Source organism: Oncorhynchus masou, chromosome 6 (assembly GCF_036934945.1).
Source record: "Oncorhynchus masou masou isolate Uvic2021 chromosome 6, UVic_Omas_1.1, whole genome shotgun sequence".
NCBI lineage: Eukaryota > Metazoa > Chordata > Actinopteri > Salmoniformes > Salmonidae > Oncorhynchus > Oncorhynchus masou.
The window spans coordinates 34,098,953-34,119,131 of record NC_088217.1 but is presented as its reverse complement, the minus strand read 5'-3'; the positions used below and the strand labels follow the sequence as shown (position 1 = coordinate 34,119,131).

Genomic DNA, 20,179 nt, shown 5'->3' with positions numbered 1-20,179 from the left:
AAACAATTTTGTTTACATCCCTGTTAGTGAGCATTTCTCATTTGCAAAGATAATCCATTCACCTGACAGGTGTGGCATATCAAGAAGCTGATTAAACAGCGTACTCATTACGCGGGTGAACCTTGTGCTGGGGACAATAAAAGGTTTTGCCACACAACACAATGCCACAGATGTCTCAAGGTTTGAGGGAGCATGTAATTAGCATGCGGACTGCAGGAATGCTCATCAGATTTGTTGCCAGAGATTTTCATGTTAATTTCTGTACCATAAGCAGCCTCCAACCTCATTTTAGAGAATTTGGCGGTACGTCCAACCGGCCTCACAACCGTAGACCATATGTAACTAACCCAGGGATCGTCTGAGACCAGCCACCCAGACAGCTGATGCAACTGTGGGTTTTCACCACTGAAATATTTCTGTACAATCTGTCAGAAACCATCTCAGGGAAGCTCATCTGGGTGCTTGTCATCCTCACCATGGTCTTGACCTAACTGCAGTTTGGCATCGTAACTGACTGACAGTGGGCAAATGCTCACCTTCGATGGCGATTGGCACGCTGGAGAAGTGTGCTCTTCACGGATGAATCCTAGTTTCAACTGTACTGGGCAGATGGTAGACTACGTGTATGGCATTGTGTGGGCGAGTGGTTTGCTGATGTCAACGTTGTGAACAGAGAGCCCCGTGGTGGTTATGGTATGGGCAGGCATAAGCTATGGACAACAAACACAATTGCATTTTATCAATGGCAATTTGAATGCACAGAGATACCATGACGAGATCCGGAGGCCCATTTTCGTTCCATTCATCTGCCGCAATTACCTCATATTTCAGCAAGATAATGCACGGCCCCATTACAAGGATTTGCAAGGATCTGTACACAATTCCTGGAAACTGAAAATGTCCCAGTTCTTCCGTGGCCTGCCTACTCACCCAACATGACACCCATTGAGCATGTTTGGGATGCTATGGATCTACGTGTACAACAGTGTGTTCCAGTTCCCGCCAATATCCAGCAACATCGCACAGCCATTGAAGAGGAGTGGGACAACATTCCACAGGCCACAATCAACAACCTGATAAACTCAATGCTGCATCAAACAAACGGTGGTCACATCAGAAACTGACAAGATTTCTGATCCACGCCATTGACTTTTTTTAACCAACAGATGCATATCTACAATATATTCCCAATCATGCCTCCAACTGCTCTTAAATGCAAGTAAAACTAAATGCATGCTTTTCAACCGATCACTGCCTGCACCTGCTCGCCAGTCCAGCATTACTACTCTGGACGGTTCTGACTTAGAATACGTGGACAACTACAAATACCTAGGTGTCTGGTTAGACTGTAAACTCTCCTTCCAGACTCACATTAAGCATCTCCAATCCAAAATTAAATCTAGAATCAGCTTCCTACATCTCAACAAAGCATCCTTCACTCATGCTGCCACACATACCCTTGTAAAATTGACCATCCTACCGATCCTCGACTTCGGTGATGTCATCTATAAAATAGCCTCCAACACTCTACTCAACAAACTGGATGCAGTCTATCACAGTGCCATCCGTTTTGTCACCAAAGCCCCATACACTACCCACCATTGCGACCTGTACCCTCTCGTTGGTTGGCGCTTGCTTCATACTCATACTTTATTTATCTTGCTCCTTTGCACCCCAGTATCTCTACTTGCACGTTCATCTTCTGCACATCTACCATTCCAGTGTTTAATTGCTATATTGTAATTACTTCGCCACCATGGCCTATGTATTACATTGACTCCCTTATCTTACCTCATGTGCACTCACTGTATATAGACTTTTTGTTATAAATTAGGGCCTAATTCTTTTTTTTAAATTGACCGATTTCCTTATATGAACCGTAACTCAGTAAAATCTTTGAAACGCTCTCAAACAATCTGGGGACCACCTTTTAGTCTAGCTGCTGTAATTTTCAATGTGTTCGTTTTATGCTTTTTCAGACACCCTGAAAGCTCCTAGTCCTTAAATGCCTCGTGGTTGAGAATCACTGTAATCAATTACTGATAGATTTAGACTTCATTTCCCATCAGACCCAGCAATTATTTTGCTTGATTTCCGCGTCACATGACGATGAGAGTCAACATTTGTTTGCTCATCTCATCTGCAAGCTTGCATAATTGTAGGGCCAGACAATTTCAATTGTTAACAAAAGAGCAGTCAACAGCCAGTAGTATTTAGACGTGTGTGAGTATTTTGAATCAGTTTAGGGTGTTGAGGTTTTTTTTTCGTGTGTAAACTTTTAACTCACGATATTCAGCAAAAAAAAAAAAAAACTTTTCAAGCCAACCCGGAAAGAACTTAAAGCTACAGTTAGCTACTAACTTTGTTTAGCCAAACGGACCATTTCTAGCTACCGAACATTAAGTTAATTTGGCAACTAGCTACTTAATTTGTTTCTTCGAATGAATGTTGAGTTTTCATGCTCTTCTATTAAAACGTTAAGTATTCGGCTTCCTAGCAAGTTATATGACATATGCATAGTAAAAGCTAACATGTACTAGCTAGCTTCTGGCCAACGCCTTTTTTTCCTTTTTTGCCCCCATTATGCTCGTCGTCGCACAAATGTAGTTTGGAAACGTGTCGTAGTTAACATGGACCAGAATTCTGCGGCAAGCGTTTGACAGACACAACCGTACAACTTTGTGGTTAGAATTAGAATGTCATTCCGTCTTTTTTACTGAACGTTTTTTCCATTTGGATAACTTGTCAAACGCCAGGTAGATTTCCAGCTTTACATTATCATAGTATTTAAGATTTACCTGCTGGGATCAAAATGGGTTGCACACTAAGTGCCGAAGATAAAGCTGCCATGGAGAGGAGTAAAATCATTGATCGGAATCTGAGAGAATCTGGCGAAAAGGCTTCAAGTGAAGTCAAATTGTTGCTTCTAGGTGAGTGTTCCTATGTGACTGACATTGGCAGGGTCTGAAGAGGGTGTTTGTCTAATTGATTACTTTTATGTAGGGCTCATGACTGAATGATCATGACAACTTTCATTTGAGCTTTTATGCTCATGGTGTAGCCTAATTGTTTTCGCTAGATTCTCAGACCAGGTGTAAAGGCCCCAAAGCAGTAGGGTGGGGTGGGGGGTGTAGAACTTAAACAGATGGATTCTGCTGGTTCTGAGCACTGACTGTGCGTGATTGTTTTTATATCTTTACACGTTTAGTGGAGCTAAGAGTTGAACATTTCTACCTGATCTTATGGCTTTTCTCTTTACCACCACTAAGGTGCTGGGGAGTCTGGGAAGAGCACCGTTGTAAAGCAGATGAAGTGAGTACATATTTCAACAGTTTTGTGCACACCTCAAAAACAGCTTTTTACTGATTAGGAACACTTATGAAGGGATTAATCATTTAGGAGCCTTTGAGATGTTATCTAGATTAGATGTTGACCACAAGCACCAGTAAGATGTGCATGATAACCTTCTCTTCCTGCACCCAGAATCATCCATGAGGATGGCTACACACAGGAGGAGTGTAGCCAGTACAGGGTTGTGGTTTACAGCAACACCATCCAGTCCATCATCGCCATCATCAGAGCCATGGGCAGGCTCACCATTGAATTTGGGGACACAGCAAGATCAGTGAGTCAGCTTGAAGATTCTCTTACATTCCAGTGGTTTTAGAACGGTGTATGTAGTTTACTATGGCTTTTTCCCCATTTGTAAAATACCACAATAAGTGTTGTTTCTCTTTGTTATGACTACAAGGAAGTATGAACTTTATAAGAACAGTGTACAGAATGATCCACCGGTTGCAGAGACATTCCATTCCAACATGGATGGTCAGCATGTGAAGTAAATCACTTGAAAGCTGATTCCGTACCTAACATGTTGATTTGAGTGACATTCTTCTGTTGTCATACTGTTCCCACAAGAATGAGAGCTGTCAGAAGTAGTTTCTTTTTGGTAACTGTTTGCTTGGCTCCAGGATGATGCCCGCCAGCTCTTTACCTTGGCCAGCTCAGCAGAGGAAGGGGTCATGACCCCTGAACTGGCTGGGGTCATCAAGAGGTTATGGCAGGATGGAGGGGTCCAGATCTGCTTTGGCAGGTCCAGAGAGTACCAGCTCAACGACTCAGCCTCATAGTAAGAGCATTACAAATATATGCCGTAAAACTGTGTGAATCAAGTATTATAATGACCAGAGAACCATAGTGAATGATAGGAGGGATATTGTCTTGCACACTTGGCCATCCTCTTTGAAGAGGTCGTTTCAAATGTTTTCGGAAGATGTGCAGGGACTGTCTGAACTTCAGGGGAAGCCGTTGCCAGGACAGAAGCGCTTGGACTGGGCTGAACTGGAGCTGACCACTGTAGCGGTTGGAGGGCCAAGAGACCAGAGGTGGCAGAATGGAAGTGCTCAGGTTGAGGTGTAGGGTTTGCGCATAGCCTGAAGGAGGGAGGGGGGAGTTGGGTCAGGCCATAGGCCAAGTGTAACATTACAAGAAGAGGATTAATGTTATGAAACATGTTTAATTCTTATTTTTTATCATGGACCAGGAATAAGTCCCCTGTTGCTAGATAAGTTGGCTAGGTACGAATGATTTCCTTGAAACTGACTCCTAGTTTGAGACATGTCTGACTCGTCTGATACCAGTGAGGACATGAAAGGAGGAACCCTGTGATAGACTGCTGCTGTTGCACCACACTGCTGAAACAATAGAAACGGGAAGTTCCGGCCCTAAAGGCAGAAACAGGTTGCCGTTAGTTAAATATTTTGTGCTATTGCTTGGAAAATAAATAAATGTGACTCTGGATGACATGTTTGTTTCCAACATAAATCCGCTTAGTGTTTTGTTTCCTTGCCATGATACTAACGAGTATCACAATACTGGTATGGTTCCGGCCCTAGTTGCCGTCACTTAGTTTATTTAGGAAAAACAGGAGATTTCAGGCCTCGAGGCAAACGAGACAGACTATATGATTACAAGCTCTCTGAGTTGTTTTAGGAATAATTTCTTTGTTTATTTTATATCCCTCCATATTGGCTTTATTTGTTCACTTGCATTGTTGTTTGAATCCATAGTTGATTCAAAATCAGAACTTCCATTTGCATGTCTTGGCTCACCAATTTGAAACTGTATTATCCAACAATTGGCAAGTAGTAGTGTTTTTAAGTAACTTTTTACATTAAGTCAGTCTGCTTTCTCCTCAGTTACCTGAATGACTTGGACAGGATATCCCAGCAGAACTATGTGCCCACGCAGCAGGATGTTCTGCGGACAAGAGTCAAGACCACCGGCATCGTGGAGACACACTTCACATTCAAGGACCTCTACTTCAAGTCAGTAACCTGTTAACACAGCACTCTGTGCACTGACACTAATAATCACTGAGGCACTTTGTCCCTACAGATAATGATTCACTAATGTAGAAAAGCCCAAAGCTATTTGTACATCACCGTAGTTACCACATCATACTGTATGAATGTTTCACTGCCTTTCATACCCTTTTTTTTAATGTCCTATTTTTCTCACTTCCTCATGTCTCTGTCTGACTCGTCCTGGCTGCAGGATGTTTGATGTGGGGGGTCAGAGGTCAGAGAGGAAGAAGTGGATCCACTGCTTTGAGGGAGTCACAGCCATCATCTTCTGTGTGGCGCTCAGTGACTATGACCTGGTGCTGGCTGAGGATGAGGAGATGGTGAGTGGGACAGGGAATCAACTCCAGATCTATAGTCATGTGGTATTTACAAGGTTGTGCAGTATAACATGTACAGTACCAGTCAAGTTTGAACACCTAATTCCAGGATTTTTCTTTATTTTTACTATTTTCTACATTGTAGAACATGTAAAGACCTCATCTATGAAATAACACATGGAATCATGTAGTAACCGAAAGTGTTTAGAAAATATTTTATATTTGAGATTCTTCAAAGTAGCCACCCTTTGCTTTGCAAGGAAGACCCAGAGTTATCTCTTCTGCAGAGGATAAGTTCACTACAGTTAACTGCACCTCAGATTGCAGCCCAAATAAGTTCTTCACAGAGTTCAAGTAACAGACACATTTCAACATCAACTGTTCAGAGGAGACTGTGAATCAGGCCTTAGTGGTTGAATTGCTGCAAAGAAACACAACTAATGGACACCAATAAGAAGACTTGCTTGGGCCAAGAAACACGAGCAATGGACATTAGACAGGTGGAAATATGTCCTTTGGTCTGATGAGTCCAAATTTGAGATTTTTGGTTCCAATCCCTGTGCCTTTGTAAGATGCAGAGTAGGTAAATGGATGATCTTCGCATGTGTGGTTACCACGTGAAGCGTGAAGATGTGGGGTTGCTTTGCTGGTGACACTGTCTGTGATTTATTTAGAATTCAAGGTACACTTAACCAGCATGGCCACCACAGCATTCTGCAGCGATACGCCATCCCATGTGGTTTGGGCTTAGTGGGACGATTTGCTTTTCAACAGGTCAATGACCCAAAACACACCTCTAGGCTGTGTAAGGGCTATTTGACCAAGAAGGAGAGTGATGGAGTGCGGCATCAGATGACCTAGCCTTCAGTCACCCGACCTCAACCCAATTGAGATGATTTGGGATGAGTTGGACCGCAGAGTGAAGGAAAAGCAGTCAACAAGTGCTCAGCATATGTGGGAACTCCTTCAAGACTGTTGGAAAAGCATTCCAGGTGAAGCTGGTTGACAGAATGCAAAGTGTGCAAAGCTGTCAAAGGTTCTACTTTTTCTACTTCTAAATATAAAATATATTTTTGTTTTGGTTACTACATGATTCAATATGTGTTATTTCATGTTTTGATGTCTTCACTGTTATTCTACAATGTAGAAAATCCTTGAATGAGTAGGTGTGTCCAAACTTTTGACTGGTACTGTATATCAAGTCTTATCAAAAGAGACTGCATAACAGTTTCACCCGCACACAGACCCTGACACTGCTCATCTCTCCATAGAACCGTATGCATGAGAGCATGAAGCTATTTGACTCCATCTGTAACAACAAGTGGTTCACGGGCACCTCCGTCATCCTCTTTCTTAACAAGAAGGATCTGTTTGAGGACAAGATCCAGAAGAGCCCGCTCACTATCTGCTACCCAGAGTACTCAGGTACGTCAGTGGAGAGCAGCTGTACATAGTGGGTTCTTGTTTGAGATGTCTGAGTAATGAGTAATACCTCCATTTTGAAATATTAGCTTGTGCAATATGGGAGGAGCCTCAGGGACACACTTTGGCAAAGCAGGAAATTAAAGTTTAGCAAGTGTTTGTCCATAATAGGAAATTACTAGTTTGCCCAAAGCAGTGTATTGAGTTATACCTATTTTGCACGTCCTTTGTGAATAAGTGCATAAATGAGATTGAATACATTCTCTTCCACTACTCTAGGTCCAAACACATACAAAGAGGCGTCAACCTACATTCAGTGTCAGTTTGAAGACTTGAACAAGCGGAAGGATACAAAGGAGATCTACACCCATTTCACTTGTGCTACTGACACTAAGAACGTGCAGTTTGTCTTTGACGCTGTCACTGATGTCATTATCAAAGCCAGCCTGAAGGAGGTTGGCTTGTACTGAGACTCCTGCAACATCTGCCTGTCATAGGGGCGGGAGTGTGTTGGAATCCTCTCGTGCATTTACAAGTGGGAATTGCTCATTGCCATTGACAGTCCACATCTATGATTGGCTATTGGAAAGGTTCAGTGTTTGAACTGCAGAAGTAGGCTGCAGAGTACATAGGGGTTGTTAGACCATATACTGTTGCCATAATGTATGATGAATCCTTGGATATTTCAAGACAAGATTACATAGGCCACTTATGTGCTTTTGTTTGTCTATACTTTTGTTGTGGATTCATGGCTATGGACTGATTTTTTTTTTTTTAAGTTGTGAGTGTTGGATTTCTCATTTTTGAATGTTATTGCCAAATTTCTGTCAAACCTTTCAAACATCTGCACTTAGGCTTTCAGTGTTCACTTTAAAGGGTTAAAAGGTATTAATTACATTGTAAATGTTGAATAGGATATCAACTATTATGCATTTTCTGAGTTTTGATAACTCTTTATAACTGTCTTTATAACTAAGTCTTTCTTACAGTATAAATGGTCATGGCCTTGTCCACTAGTGTTAAGTATTTTTAATTATCTCTTGGTAATGTTGATATGCTGAATTCTTATTGTTTTAATTCATCACTATTCAGATCGTTACATAACACTTAAGTAGTTTACTGGCTGTAAACCAACTGTGAGATTAATTTTCAGATATCACTTGATGTTTTAAACCACTTTTAAAGAATAAGCTTTTGTAATGGTTGCCTTGACTTGGATTATGTTGCCTATTTTCTTTGGATTATCTTTGTATATAACTATTTGTATAAAGATTATGGCCTATTTGTATAAAGATTATGGCCTTTCACTTAGTGGCCTTATTAGAAACTAAGTATTTGCCATTGAAATGCTCCTTTTTATGTTAATCACATTGCCATTTGGACATTTAACATGAATGTTCCTTTGATTAAATTGAATGTGGGCCAAACTTGTCTGATTACTCAATAGTAATTATAAGATTGTAAAAAAGTTACACCGTTGATTCTCATACAGTGGGTTCAGAAACTATTCAGACCTTTTGACTTTTCAACATTTTTATTCTAAAATTGATAGTTCTTCCCCCTCAATCTACACACAATACACCACAATGACAAAGCAAAACAGGTTCTTAGATTTTTTTTGTGCAAATTTATACAAAAATGTAAATTTGAACTATTCAGACCCTCAGTGCTTTGTTGAAGCACCTTTGGCAAACGATTACTGCTTAAGTCTTCTTTGGTATGACACTACAGGCTTGACACTTGTATTTGGGCAGTTTCTCTCATACTTCTCTGCAGATCCTCTCAATCTCTCAGGTTGGGTGGGGAACATTGCTGCACAGCTATTTTCAGTGCTCTCCAGAGATGTTCAAGTCCAGACTCTGGCTGAGCCACTCAAGGACATCCAGAGACTTGTCCCAAAGCCACTCCTGTTTTGTCTTGGCTGTGTGCTTAGGGTCATTGTCCTGTTGGAAGGTAAAACTTTGCCCCAGTCTGGTCCTGAGTACTCTGGAGCAGGTTTTCATCAAGGATCTCTCTGTACTTTGCTCTGTTCATCAAGGATCTTTTAAATGAACATAAAGAGACCTATAAGCAGTTGTTACAACAAGAAAATAGTTTCAAGTGTTTTGTTCAAATACTCGTGGATTCTACTAATAAAAGAATGGACGACCTGACCAGAGAGATCCAGGACCTGAAGAACAGTTTGCAGTTCTCCCAGTGTCAGCTCGAGTTGAAACAGAATGGCAAGATGACATCAGTTCTGTCTGAATCCATGATAACAATGAGAGATCTCGAGGGGCAATCAAGGTGAAACAACATGGTTGTGGATGGAATTGCAGAATCTCCACGAGACCTGAATTGAGTCTGAGGACAAAGTGAGGGAAATGATCTCAGAAAATGTTTTATTTATTTTACTAGCAATGTCAGTTAAGAACAAATTCTTATTTTCAATGACGGCCTATGAACAGTGGTTAACTGCCTTGTTCAGGGGCAGAGCAACAGATTTTTCCCTTGTCGGCTCAGGGATTTCATCTTGCAACCTTTTGGTTACTAGTCCAACACTCTAACAACTAGGCTACCTGCTGCCCCAAATTGATCATGGGTCACAGGAAGATTGAGGTAGAGCGCGCCCACAGGACTGGAAAACCCACCACCGGCCTAGATGATAGGCCCAAGACGATAGTGGTCAAGTTCCTGAGGTTCAAGGACATAGTAGCTGTTCTGGAAAGAAGAACTTGAGAGGAACGTATATCTTCCTCAACGAGGACTATCCTGAAGCTGTGCACCAGAAGAGGAAAGACTGATCCCAGCCATGAAAGCTGCCAGAGCACGTGGGGACATTGCGTACATCCGCTACGACAGGCTCATTGTCCACCCTCCCTCCCAGAAGCCTGGAAGGGACGAGATAGCCAAGCCAATGGGTTCATAGCCTCACACACACACACCAATTGATTAATGGACTGCTGAATGTATTTTTCTTCTCTTGCTTTATCTGATCTTTTCAATATTATGTCTATCTCTGATAAGCTACCCAGGAAAGGGCTGAACGTAGCCCATATTAATATATGTAGCCTTAGAAATAAGGTAATGAAATCAATAACTTGCTAACATCAGATAACATTCATATATTAGCCATTTCTGAGACTCACTTAGATAATTCATTTGATGATACATCAGTAGCAATACAAGGATATAACATTTATAGAAGAGACACATGCTTATGGGGGAGGAGTTGCTGTATTGTCAAGAGAATTTTCAATCCCAATGATAATAACTGACAATCAATAGCTCTGACCAATCCCCGAGATCTATAAAACCATGGGTTTAATAATAATTAATAACTCCCTTATCAATCCACCCTTAATGACTAAATAATACACACTGATACATCAAACACTATATGGAAACATAAATGTTATACAAGAATAAACCAAACCAAAACATGTATTTACATTCGATTACTCATCAATGACTGTTCCAAGCCTATATCCAATCATAACTCTTTTGAAACATTTTTATTATAATCTTCATCAATTGAACAGTCTTGTCTAAACATTGAAAATATTCTCATCTAACATTGGCTCCTCGTAGTTAAAAGAAACGGAGCCATCTCCTAGGCCTGGAAGCCTGTATTCGTCATCCCACTGGTCGGAGCTCGGAATCGGCCCATATCTCACCATCTGTTGCGTCATCGATCACTCTAGAGTTCTGGTGATTAAACCTCTCACACATGGGACCAAACAACATCCACACAGAACCAAAACACGCATACAGGTGAAAGTTGCGCACAACATATTGATTATGGCATTTTTCCATTTCCCAAACATACTGTCAAACCACCCTGTCAGGGAAATATCCACCCCAGAGTTCTCTGCTAACTCATGAGCTAATGTGGAGTCATGACGTTGGCCTGGGGGGGGTAGGTTTATGACAGTCATAAATACCTCTTCCCCCCTTTTTCCTCTCTCTACCCTATTGAGGGTACATTTGCAAAACCCTTGGTTAACATAGAGATTCTGGGAACGTCAGGATGTGGGGGGAAATTAACTATATTCTGGTAATCTGAACAATTGAACATATGCGGTGGTACTTAATGAATATGATGTCAGTTCGGTTGTCATCTGAGAAATTCTCATCAATGATAAGATGACAAACTCTACAGTGGAAAGTCTACACAGAGTTATCACATGGAATTGTTGTTCAATTTAAATGTTTGAATATGACATTATTTGTGATTGGATGAAATGTGGTTTTAGCTTCTAAAATGTGAGATGTGGGTTTTCATAAGATATTGCTGCTCACTCAGTGGCCTGCCCACGTGAAGAGACAGAGGTTGTAAACTATGAACCACACCCCTTTTCTCCCTTCCTATATAAAGCCTTGACGACAATAGAACTTCCTGTTCTGATGAGGCAGGATGACGATCCTATGTCAGAATGGTTCAGATAAAACTACAGAATGAAGCCAACATCAGCATGAACTTTGGTTGCGAATGGTATGAACTTTGAACTCTTATTCACGACAGAAGTGATACCTCCTAGCCGTTGAGTTAGCGACCGCAGCTGCAAACGCAGGTTAGGAAGGAACAGACAGAGTATCCCATCTACCACACAACGACGTTACTACAACTTATCCAAGTGACCACCCGAGACATTCTTCAAAGGACAGAGGACTCGGTTTGGCAACACGGTCTTCCATCTACCACCAACCTACTGAAGCACAGCTCAGAGTAAAAATGTATTGCATTTTCCTCTTCCAAATGGGCAGTAATTTAGAATGCATAAGATACTGTAATTACGATAGCACAGCTTCGCCTTTGTTCCTGTCTTCCCGCTCTTTCACTCAACCCAGACCCTTTTCCTTTGTGTAACAAGCTGTCATATCTGTTCCGCCCACTAGGGATGTTTTCCTATGACGTAAAGAATTATCCAGGTATAATTCATTCTTTGTGTATGTGAATTCTGTGTGATTAGTTAGGTATTTAGTAAATAAATAATTAAACCCAATTTTGTATTGCCTATTCAACTTGTTAGCCAGGGTTCTTGCAGATAACCAAGAATTTACAACTTTCAGATTATGAGACTGAAGTAAGATGACGATTGATATTGACTGCTATTGATGTAAAATATTACAAGATCTTTAAGAGTTTATTCGGAAGATAACAGCTCTATAAATGTTATTTTGTGGTGCCCGACTCTCTAGTTAATTACATTTACATGATTAGCTCAATAAGGTGATATTAATTACGGAGAAATTATTTTATAGAATTGCATGTTTTAGGGATTAATCCGGCATAGCCAAAGGCATGACAATGGTAAAACCTGCCAGTGCCTTGGTCACTGATCTATCTGGAGCTGTGTTATTTAAAAATAAACGTACAGCAATGAACCCCAATCATTCTACATACCCCGCCCTTTTCTGCCAATAATATATCGAGAGCCAGTCTATTTTACCAGGTCATGAGGGAGGTGGCGGATAATTGGTCAGAGAACCCCTTTACTGCACCCCCAGTATCATTCACAAATCTCTGTTGATTATAATAGATGTCATTAATCCAATCCACATTTGTATTTATTGTCAACCACCAAAATAAGGTAGTGGTAAAGCCTTCACCTATTTGATTCATCTGGAACTTCCCTGAGGATGCCAATAGCATCCATCTAGACTCCTCCTGTGCCTACTTTAGCCTCCTTTAACTGGCCTCTGATGACTAACTCAAACTAGTTGGACCAATAACCCCAGGGCGCAAGTTCCTAACCACCCTTTTTGGTAGTTTCTGTCGTATGCATCCTTTGCTGGTCCGTGCCCACCCTACATTAGTTATAGGTGCTGTGAGGTTAAGAATTTTCTCCTGTACTTCTTAACCTAAGTCAGTCACATTAACGATTACCTTTCAGCCATTAAAATCATCTGAGTTCTTGGTGCCATTCTTGTATCTATAACACTGGTACTCATCATTTACATACATTACATTACATTTAAGTCATTTGGCAGACGCTCTTATCCAGAGCGACTTACAAATTGGTGAATTCACCTTATGACATCCAGGAGTTAAAGTGAACCGAGGTGGGTTGGCCAAGTACTACCAAGTACTTAAATCTGTCAATCCCTGTAAAGTTATTTGTTTTTTCCTAGGGAATTGTTTAATGTTTACCTTAAATCATACACCTTGATCTTCTTTGACTCCTTACTCTGTAAGTCACTCATCAGTGTATTATATAGTTTATCTATTACTTCTTATCAATGACAACGGCGTCATATAATTAGTACCGAAAGGTGGTGGATCTGGATGTATCAGAAAGGTTACCAAGACTGTGATGCAGCTCAGAGCCCCTACTCTTCCCAAAAACTGCCAACTCTCTCCTGTCCTTAGTCTGTCTGCTAGGTACTACCCTATACTCACACCTCTAGGATCACCCACAGTGATGAACAGTCGGGATAGGAAATCTTTGTTAAGGAGGTAACCCCCGGACCCTGTTGGTACTCGGTTCTTCTCCTAACTCTGTGTGTGATCCCCCATGCGCTTATGTGTACATACCTTCTTGCAGTGGGTAACGTGGACCCAAGTGACTCTCTCAGCTATTCTAATGGCAAAGGCGGTCGTTTAACAGAACCTGGTATGGGTCTTCCCAACGGGGCTGCTTCCCGTCTATTCTCCTCAGGGACTGGATCCACACCCAGTCACCTGGTTGGATTGAGTGAATCACATTCTCCTGTAATTCACCTGTTTGACACAACATTTTGGACATACAGGTTTGGTTAACAAACAGTGTTTTCATGTGTTCTGCTAGTATATCTTCAACTTCTATGTCTACCTGTTCTGGTCCCTAATTCTGGTATTCTATTTGTTCTACCTGATTAGCTAGAATGTCATCCATTATTTAAAGAAATAGATCCTAGTAAACCAACTCTAGGGATAATATCTTGACCTAATATTTTAACTACCATAATCATGTCCATCAAGTAAGTTGGGGATGCTTCTACCCCTTTAATATATGTATATGTTATTGTTAAACACCTCTTCTTTCCATCACTTCGGAATAGTTCAATGAAGTCCATTTCCAAATGTTGGAGTGGATATTCTATTTTTTTTAAAAGTAGTTATCCTCTAGGCCACTAAGTCTTTCCTAACCTGCAGTGTTTCCTAACCTGCTCTACCACCTGGTGTTTCCTAACCTGCTCTACCACCTGGTGTTTCCTAACCTGCTCTACCACCTGGTGTTTCCTAACCTGCTCTACCACCTGGTGTTTCATAACCTGCTCTACCACCTGGTGTTTCCTAACCTGCTCTACCACCTGGTGTTTCCTAACCTGCTCTACCACCTGGTGTTTCCTAACCTGCTCTACCACCTGGTGTTTCCTAACCTGCTCTACCACCTGGTGTTTCATAACCTGCTCTACCACCTGGTGTTTCCTAACCTGCTCTGCCACCTGGTGTTTCATAACCTGCTCTGCCACCTGGTGTTTCATAACCTGCTCTACCATCCTTCCTCCCTGTTGGCACATGGCTCTGCCCATGTGTCAATATTGCTGCATATCTAAACAATGACTTAGGTAAGATTAGTAAATTCTCCTTATGTCTGACATTATCTTGTAGGATCGCCCCTTTCATTTTCTACGTGTCCAATTCTCCCTGGGGCGTTCGTTCTTGGTTATCCTGTAACAATTCTCTGTCAAGTGTCTTCTCTATTTTTAAGATTTATCTGTGCTGCTTCGTATGGTTTTAAATGCATATGTGCTGTCTATGTAAATAGTAACCTTTCTCTCCTTTCTTATTTCGCAGGCTCTCGTCAATGCTACTATTTTGGCCTGCTGTGCCGAATAATTTCTGGGCAATGGTTCAGTGTCGAACACCTTAGTTCCTGAAACCAACTAAGCTTTCATTCCACTTTTAGTTAGGATAACAACTACTTCCAACAAAATCATCATATCTCTTCCTAGCGAATTGAATAACCCTACCCTTAAAATATAAACTAAAATACCTGCCTCCTCACCTAACTTTTCATATTTTAAAAACCAATAGAGCTGACAGTCTCTCCATGAATTAATATCCTAAAGCTAAGCGAACCAAAATCTCTTCTGAATCCCTCTATTCCTGGTTTAGGATGTGCAACTTCTTCAAATGCCCTCGCTACATCCCTCTGTGTCCATGCCCTCTAGACTTCTATCATGTCTGGTTATGTTCTGTCCCCAGCTCTGGGGTTGAGTAAGGTTATGAGTGGGAATTGGGGTATCTTCTCATCATCATCAAACTATTCTGTGGCACTTCTATCTTCTCTCAATCCTGGCTTATTATGAGATTCTAACCTTCGTAACGCTCCAGGTTTCCTGCTCCTCACTCCCAGTCTCTCCCTCTCATTCTCCTCAAATTCCTTCTGCTCTCACTCTATCTTGCTCACTTCCTGCCCCCCCCCCACTCCTCCTCCTAATACTCCCAATCCATCAAGGTCACCTTAAGGCCGAGTATAGGGCGGGGGAGCCCTTCTCCGTCTGCCTTTTCTACTATCTGTCTGTCGCTCTTTCTTATAACAGTCAGTATTAAATATGGGTTGTTTCCAAATATTGACTAAATGTCTCACTGTCTCCCTGTCTGCACTCATGGATTTTTAGAAAAATTCACATGTCTATGGTAGTAATCTCTAAGATTATTACCTAGTTGATAAAGTTTATCTCGATTACTCTCAATGATCCTGAATCATCACAGCATGTACCTGTCCTGTTGGCTCAGAATATGTCCTAAATACTTAACATCAGAACATTACCTTATCTAATGAATTCATGTGTTTAATTAAAACTCAGAAAATTAAACTTCTACAATTCCATGTGTGTGTGTATCCCTTTAAGATATCGTGGCTCTAGGAAAAATGGAAATCTCCTCAAACCCCTAGGTTAAAAACAAACAAAACATTTCCAGGCCTTTTCAATTTGGTAGAAATATGCCTCTATATCACTCGCTCCCTTCAAGATTACAGCCCCAGAAAACATTCAAAAGAAAGACAGTGAAGCACTCCTTTTCCCAGAAAAGGTCAGCATGTCATTATACTACACCGATTCAGAAACCCAACCGTTGACTACAAACAAAAATTCCCCTACTTAACATACTACTTGACTAGTTTGGCACAAGCTTGCTTTGCAACATTAAAACCCATTCAGTCTGTCTACAAACAGTCCCTCAAAGTGCTTGATAGGAATACCCTGCCATTAGACACACACGACTGTGATTAATGTGCACTGTCCCTGTAAAATTAAATTAACTCAACCTGCAATCCACTTTACTGACCTGACATTGTTCCACGTAATGGAAACAGATTATAATGTTAGAATATATTAACTTCTTGTTCAAATTCACTGGTGTTACCTAAACAATCAAGCCAAGAATCAATAACAAGAAACTATCACAAAACTTTTACGATTCAACTATTCAGACCTGAATCCCTTACAGCCAAATATAGCCTAGCGCCCACAACCAACTCTCCTCTTCTTACCAGTAGGCAAAAATATAACCCCTACTCAAACAACGGTCTGCCTTACCTCTAGATCTAGTTACGCCTCATCTTCTTCTTCCTCCTCTGAATCGGGCTGTGGGTGCCTATTGTTCTTCTCTCCCTTATGTCTGCAGTTTCGGTAATGGTGTCCTACTTTGTTACTGTATTTGCAGGGTGTTTTCAGTCCCTGGCGAAATGTCCTGTTTTATCGCAATTAAAACACCACTTCTCTCTGTCTCTGTCATCGCGTTTCTCTTCTCTTCTGTTTAAAATCTTTCCTGCTCTTTCCCCAAGACTGGCGATCAAATATTCTGTTCCTGTCTGTTCTTTCTTACTTTTCTTTTCCTTGAAGCCTCCTTTAAGCTTATCTACAATTACCCCGATAGTTACTATTAGGTACTGATCTCCTTTCTTTTCTATTCCTCCTCTGAGTCTGTCTGTAGGCGCCTGATCTTTTTCTCTCTGTTCTTGCCTTTGACTCTCTCTCCTATCCTTTCTGTCCTTTTTCTTTCTACAGTCTTGGTGATTGTGGCCCACCTTATCGCAGTGCATGCATGGTTCCTCACACTCCTTAGCCAAATGTGCTGGCTTGCTACAGTTGTAACATTTAGGTCCCTCTCTGTCTTCTCTCTTCAGAGTTCTTTATCTTTTCTCACCTCCACCATTCTCTACCTCTAGCCACTTTCTCAATAAGGTAGCTAAACCCTGTACTCCTTTCTGTGTCTCTTCCTCTCTCCCTCCCTGAGGACCAGCATATGGGGGAGGTGGTGACGGGACGGGCGGCACCGGGTTTGGCTGCCCCCGTTTCATCACCAACACCTCGTTGTCCGGATTTTCCCTCCACGCTTGATCTTCCAGCGAGGGGTATAATTTGGGTTTAGGTGGTGTCTCTGTGGGAGCCGTGGGAGTCCTCCCTGTCTGCTCCTGGCTACCTAATCCTTCCTCCTTAGTAGCTCAGTTTTTCTTGGCCCCTTCACTCTTTTTCTAGCTTCAGCCAGCCAAACATGAGCGGTATCGAGCCCTTCTGTCCGTTGCTTCTCTGCCTATTATTGTTGTTGTGCTTCTTCTCACAATATATGTGTATGTGCTATTTACCTTCTATGTGTGTGTGCTTTCTACCATTATTATCCTTAACCTATGTTGATAAATACTTCCCGTTAACCTTTCCTAGATTTTTAGAATGATTATTTGTAGCTCTTATGTGGATGATGTTAAACATATTTGTTGGTCTGATGTGATTAATGAGGAGCATCCAGACGCTGCACTTGATGAATTTATGAAATTGCTTCTTCCAATTATTGATAAACATGCACCTGTTAAGAAACTGACTGTTAGATTGATGAGGAATTGAAAAACACATGCTTGAAAGAGATGGGGCAAAAAGAGTGGCTAAAAAGTCTGGCTGTACATCTGACTGGCTTACTGCAAATTGAGAAATGATGTGACTAAACTCAACAAAAAGAAAAATAAACTTTATTATGAAGCCAAGATCAATGATACAAAGAATGATTGAAAAAAACTTTGGAGTAATTTAAATGAAATTATGGGCAGGAAGACAAATCAACTCCATCTTTCATCGAATCAGATGGCTTATTCATCACAAAACCATTTGATGTTGCCAATTATTTTAATGATTATTTAATTGACAAAGTGGGCAAACTTAGGCAGGAAATGCCCATGACAAACAGTGAGCAATTATATTTATGTATAAAAAAACAAATAATGAAAGAAAACCATGTGAAGGGATGATTGAGGGGGAACCAATTATCTCTTGGCTTCACAATGTCTGTGTGCTCCCTACTTTTCCTATCGGGGAGAGGAGGATGGCAGTGTCTTGAACCATTCTATGTTCCCTCTGAGGTTGCCCTTATCTTGACCTAGAGAGTCACTCTCCTCACTGTGATCTTGTCCAGGAGGGGGTATATTTGATATATGCCATTGGGTGAGGTAATGGTGTTGGTCCTGAGTGGTACCAAGAGCGAGATAAGAACATAGTTTAGGAGACAAAGCTGAACGATAAATTATAGCCAATGCTGTCTGGCTATGTGTGTCTTTGCTATAAAGGATCTCAGTTGCAATGTGTAAGCACTCTCAGAGAATGAATTTATAGACACTGAATTGATCTGAGAGTCACAGGGTTGTGACGGAGCTCATATAATTAAAGATGGACTTTATGATAACTCTGACTTGTGTGTGGTTTGCTCTCAAGATTTGGTAATACAGGAAATGTCCACTACATACTGCAGTGCATCTCCTCCTCACGGACTGCACCAGATTTGTCAGTTCTTGCCGTGAGATGTTACCCCACTCTTCCCCCAAGGCACCTGCAAGTTCCCGGACATTTCTGGGGGGAATGGCCCTGGCCCTCACCCTCCAATCCAACAGGTCCCAGACGTGCTCAATGGAATTGAGATCCAGGCTCTTCGCTGGCCATGGCAGAACACTGACATTCCTGTCACGCATAGAACGAGCAGTATGGCTGGTGGTTTGAATCTTTCCGAATGCACTGCATAGTGTCATATAAATGTGTTTGTTGGCATTGTGTATCTCTGAGTCAGTGGTTGACAGCACAACACGATTCCAACCACAATGGGGGTTGTTTCATACAACACATTAATTAAAGCATAAAAGCCACATCACATATCTTGATTAAAAAAATACAAAGAATGATGACATGCAGAATTGGCAGTTTCTATGTCGATCTTTATTTTGAATGTCTTATCTTTCGCAAGACCGGTCAGAGTTATAGGTTCAATTGTCAATAGTCAAAATGAAATATACATGTACATCACTAGACATGTCACTGATGTTGAACATTTTGATACATATTTTAATATATAAGGCCCACTAATCTACTATTGTATTTACAAAATACTTTGCTAACTTGTTTTGAGGGTACTTTTTCTTAAATTCCAGTTTAGACCTGGCTATTTGAACTCACTGATTGGAATTAGCTAAATGTTTTTTTACTGTGTTACATCTGGTGTAAAACAGTAGGCATATCCAAACAGAGTTCTAATTTGAGATACTTAGAACTAGATAAAAACATTATAAATCATGGGGCAAGAGCAATGTTACTGGAAAGGACTTCACTCTGACCATGTTGAGTAAGATGGATCACCTCAAAACATATTCTTTCATAAGTTTATCAATAGGAGTCCTGAGCAGCTTTGGACACTTTCCTCAACACAAACCCATCATAAAGAACCAGACATAATTCAGAATAACAAAGTACCTATATCAAACAACATTCTGCTGTTCTTCTGACTTCTTATCCTCATTTCCATCTGAAGGACATCATCATCCACATTGTCTCCAGGAGGGACATGTTGCCATCTTTGTTCGATTTGTTGGATATGATGTGTGTTAACTCCCTTTGGAGTAAATTGGGTGCTGTTCCCTAGTGTTTGCATTCATTACTCATCATTTAGGGTGTCAGGAGTTAGGAAGGAAGGGATGGGATAGTCTAGAATTGAAGGGTCTGAAGAGTCTTATGCCATTACAAAGCCTTCTGTTGTGCCTTCTGTTCCTACTGCTCAACTTCAACATGAATCCAAGTGAAGGGATGAGGGGGAAAATAAAATCTGCGAGGAAGAAAACCAAAACATTT

General features: G+C 41.1%; 1 protein-coding gene across 1 annotated transcript; it reads left to right on the top strand.

Annotated features, from left to right (window-relative positions):
- Positions 1 to 2,109: 2,109 nt before the first annotated feature.
- Positions 2,110 to 8,532, top strand: LOC135541958 (guanine nucleotide-binding protein G(i) subunit alpha-3-like). The gene is made up of 8 exons (XM_064968489.1): positions 2,110 to 2,930; positions 3,270 to 3,312; positions 3,484 to 3,625; positions 3,972 to 4,129; positions 5,199 to 5,327; positions 5,557 to 5,686; positions 6,955 to 7,108; positions 7,385 to 8,532. Exons 1-8 carry the CDS (start codon positions 2,813 to 2,815, stop codon positions 7,573 to 7,575), a joined length of 1,065 nt encoding a protein of 354 aa, XP_064824561.1. The 5' UTR covers positions 2,110 to 2,812; the 3' UTR covers positions 7,576 to 8,532.
- The last annotated feature ends 11,647 nt before the right edge of the window (positions 8,533 to 20,179 follow it).

Bases quoted from the DNA above. Each gene is read 5' to 3' on its own strand.
- LOC135541958 (XM_064968489.1), top strand. From the start codon at position 2,813: ATGGGTTGCACACTAAGTGCCGAAGATAAAGCTGCCATGGAGAGGAGT. The intron at 4,130-5,198 runs GTAAGAGCATTA...CTTTCTCCTCAG, and splicing joins CTCAACGACTCAGCCTCATA to TTACCTGAATGACTTGGACA. The intron at 5,687-6,954 runs GTGAGTGGGACA...ATCTCTCCATAG, and splicing joins TGGCTGAGGATGAGGAGATG to AACCGTATGCATGAGAGCAT.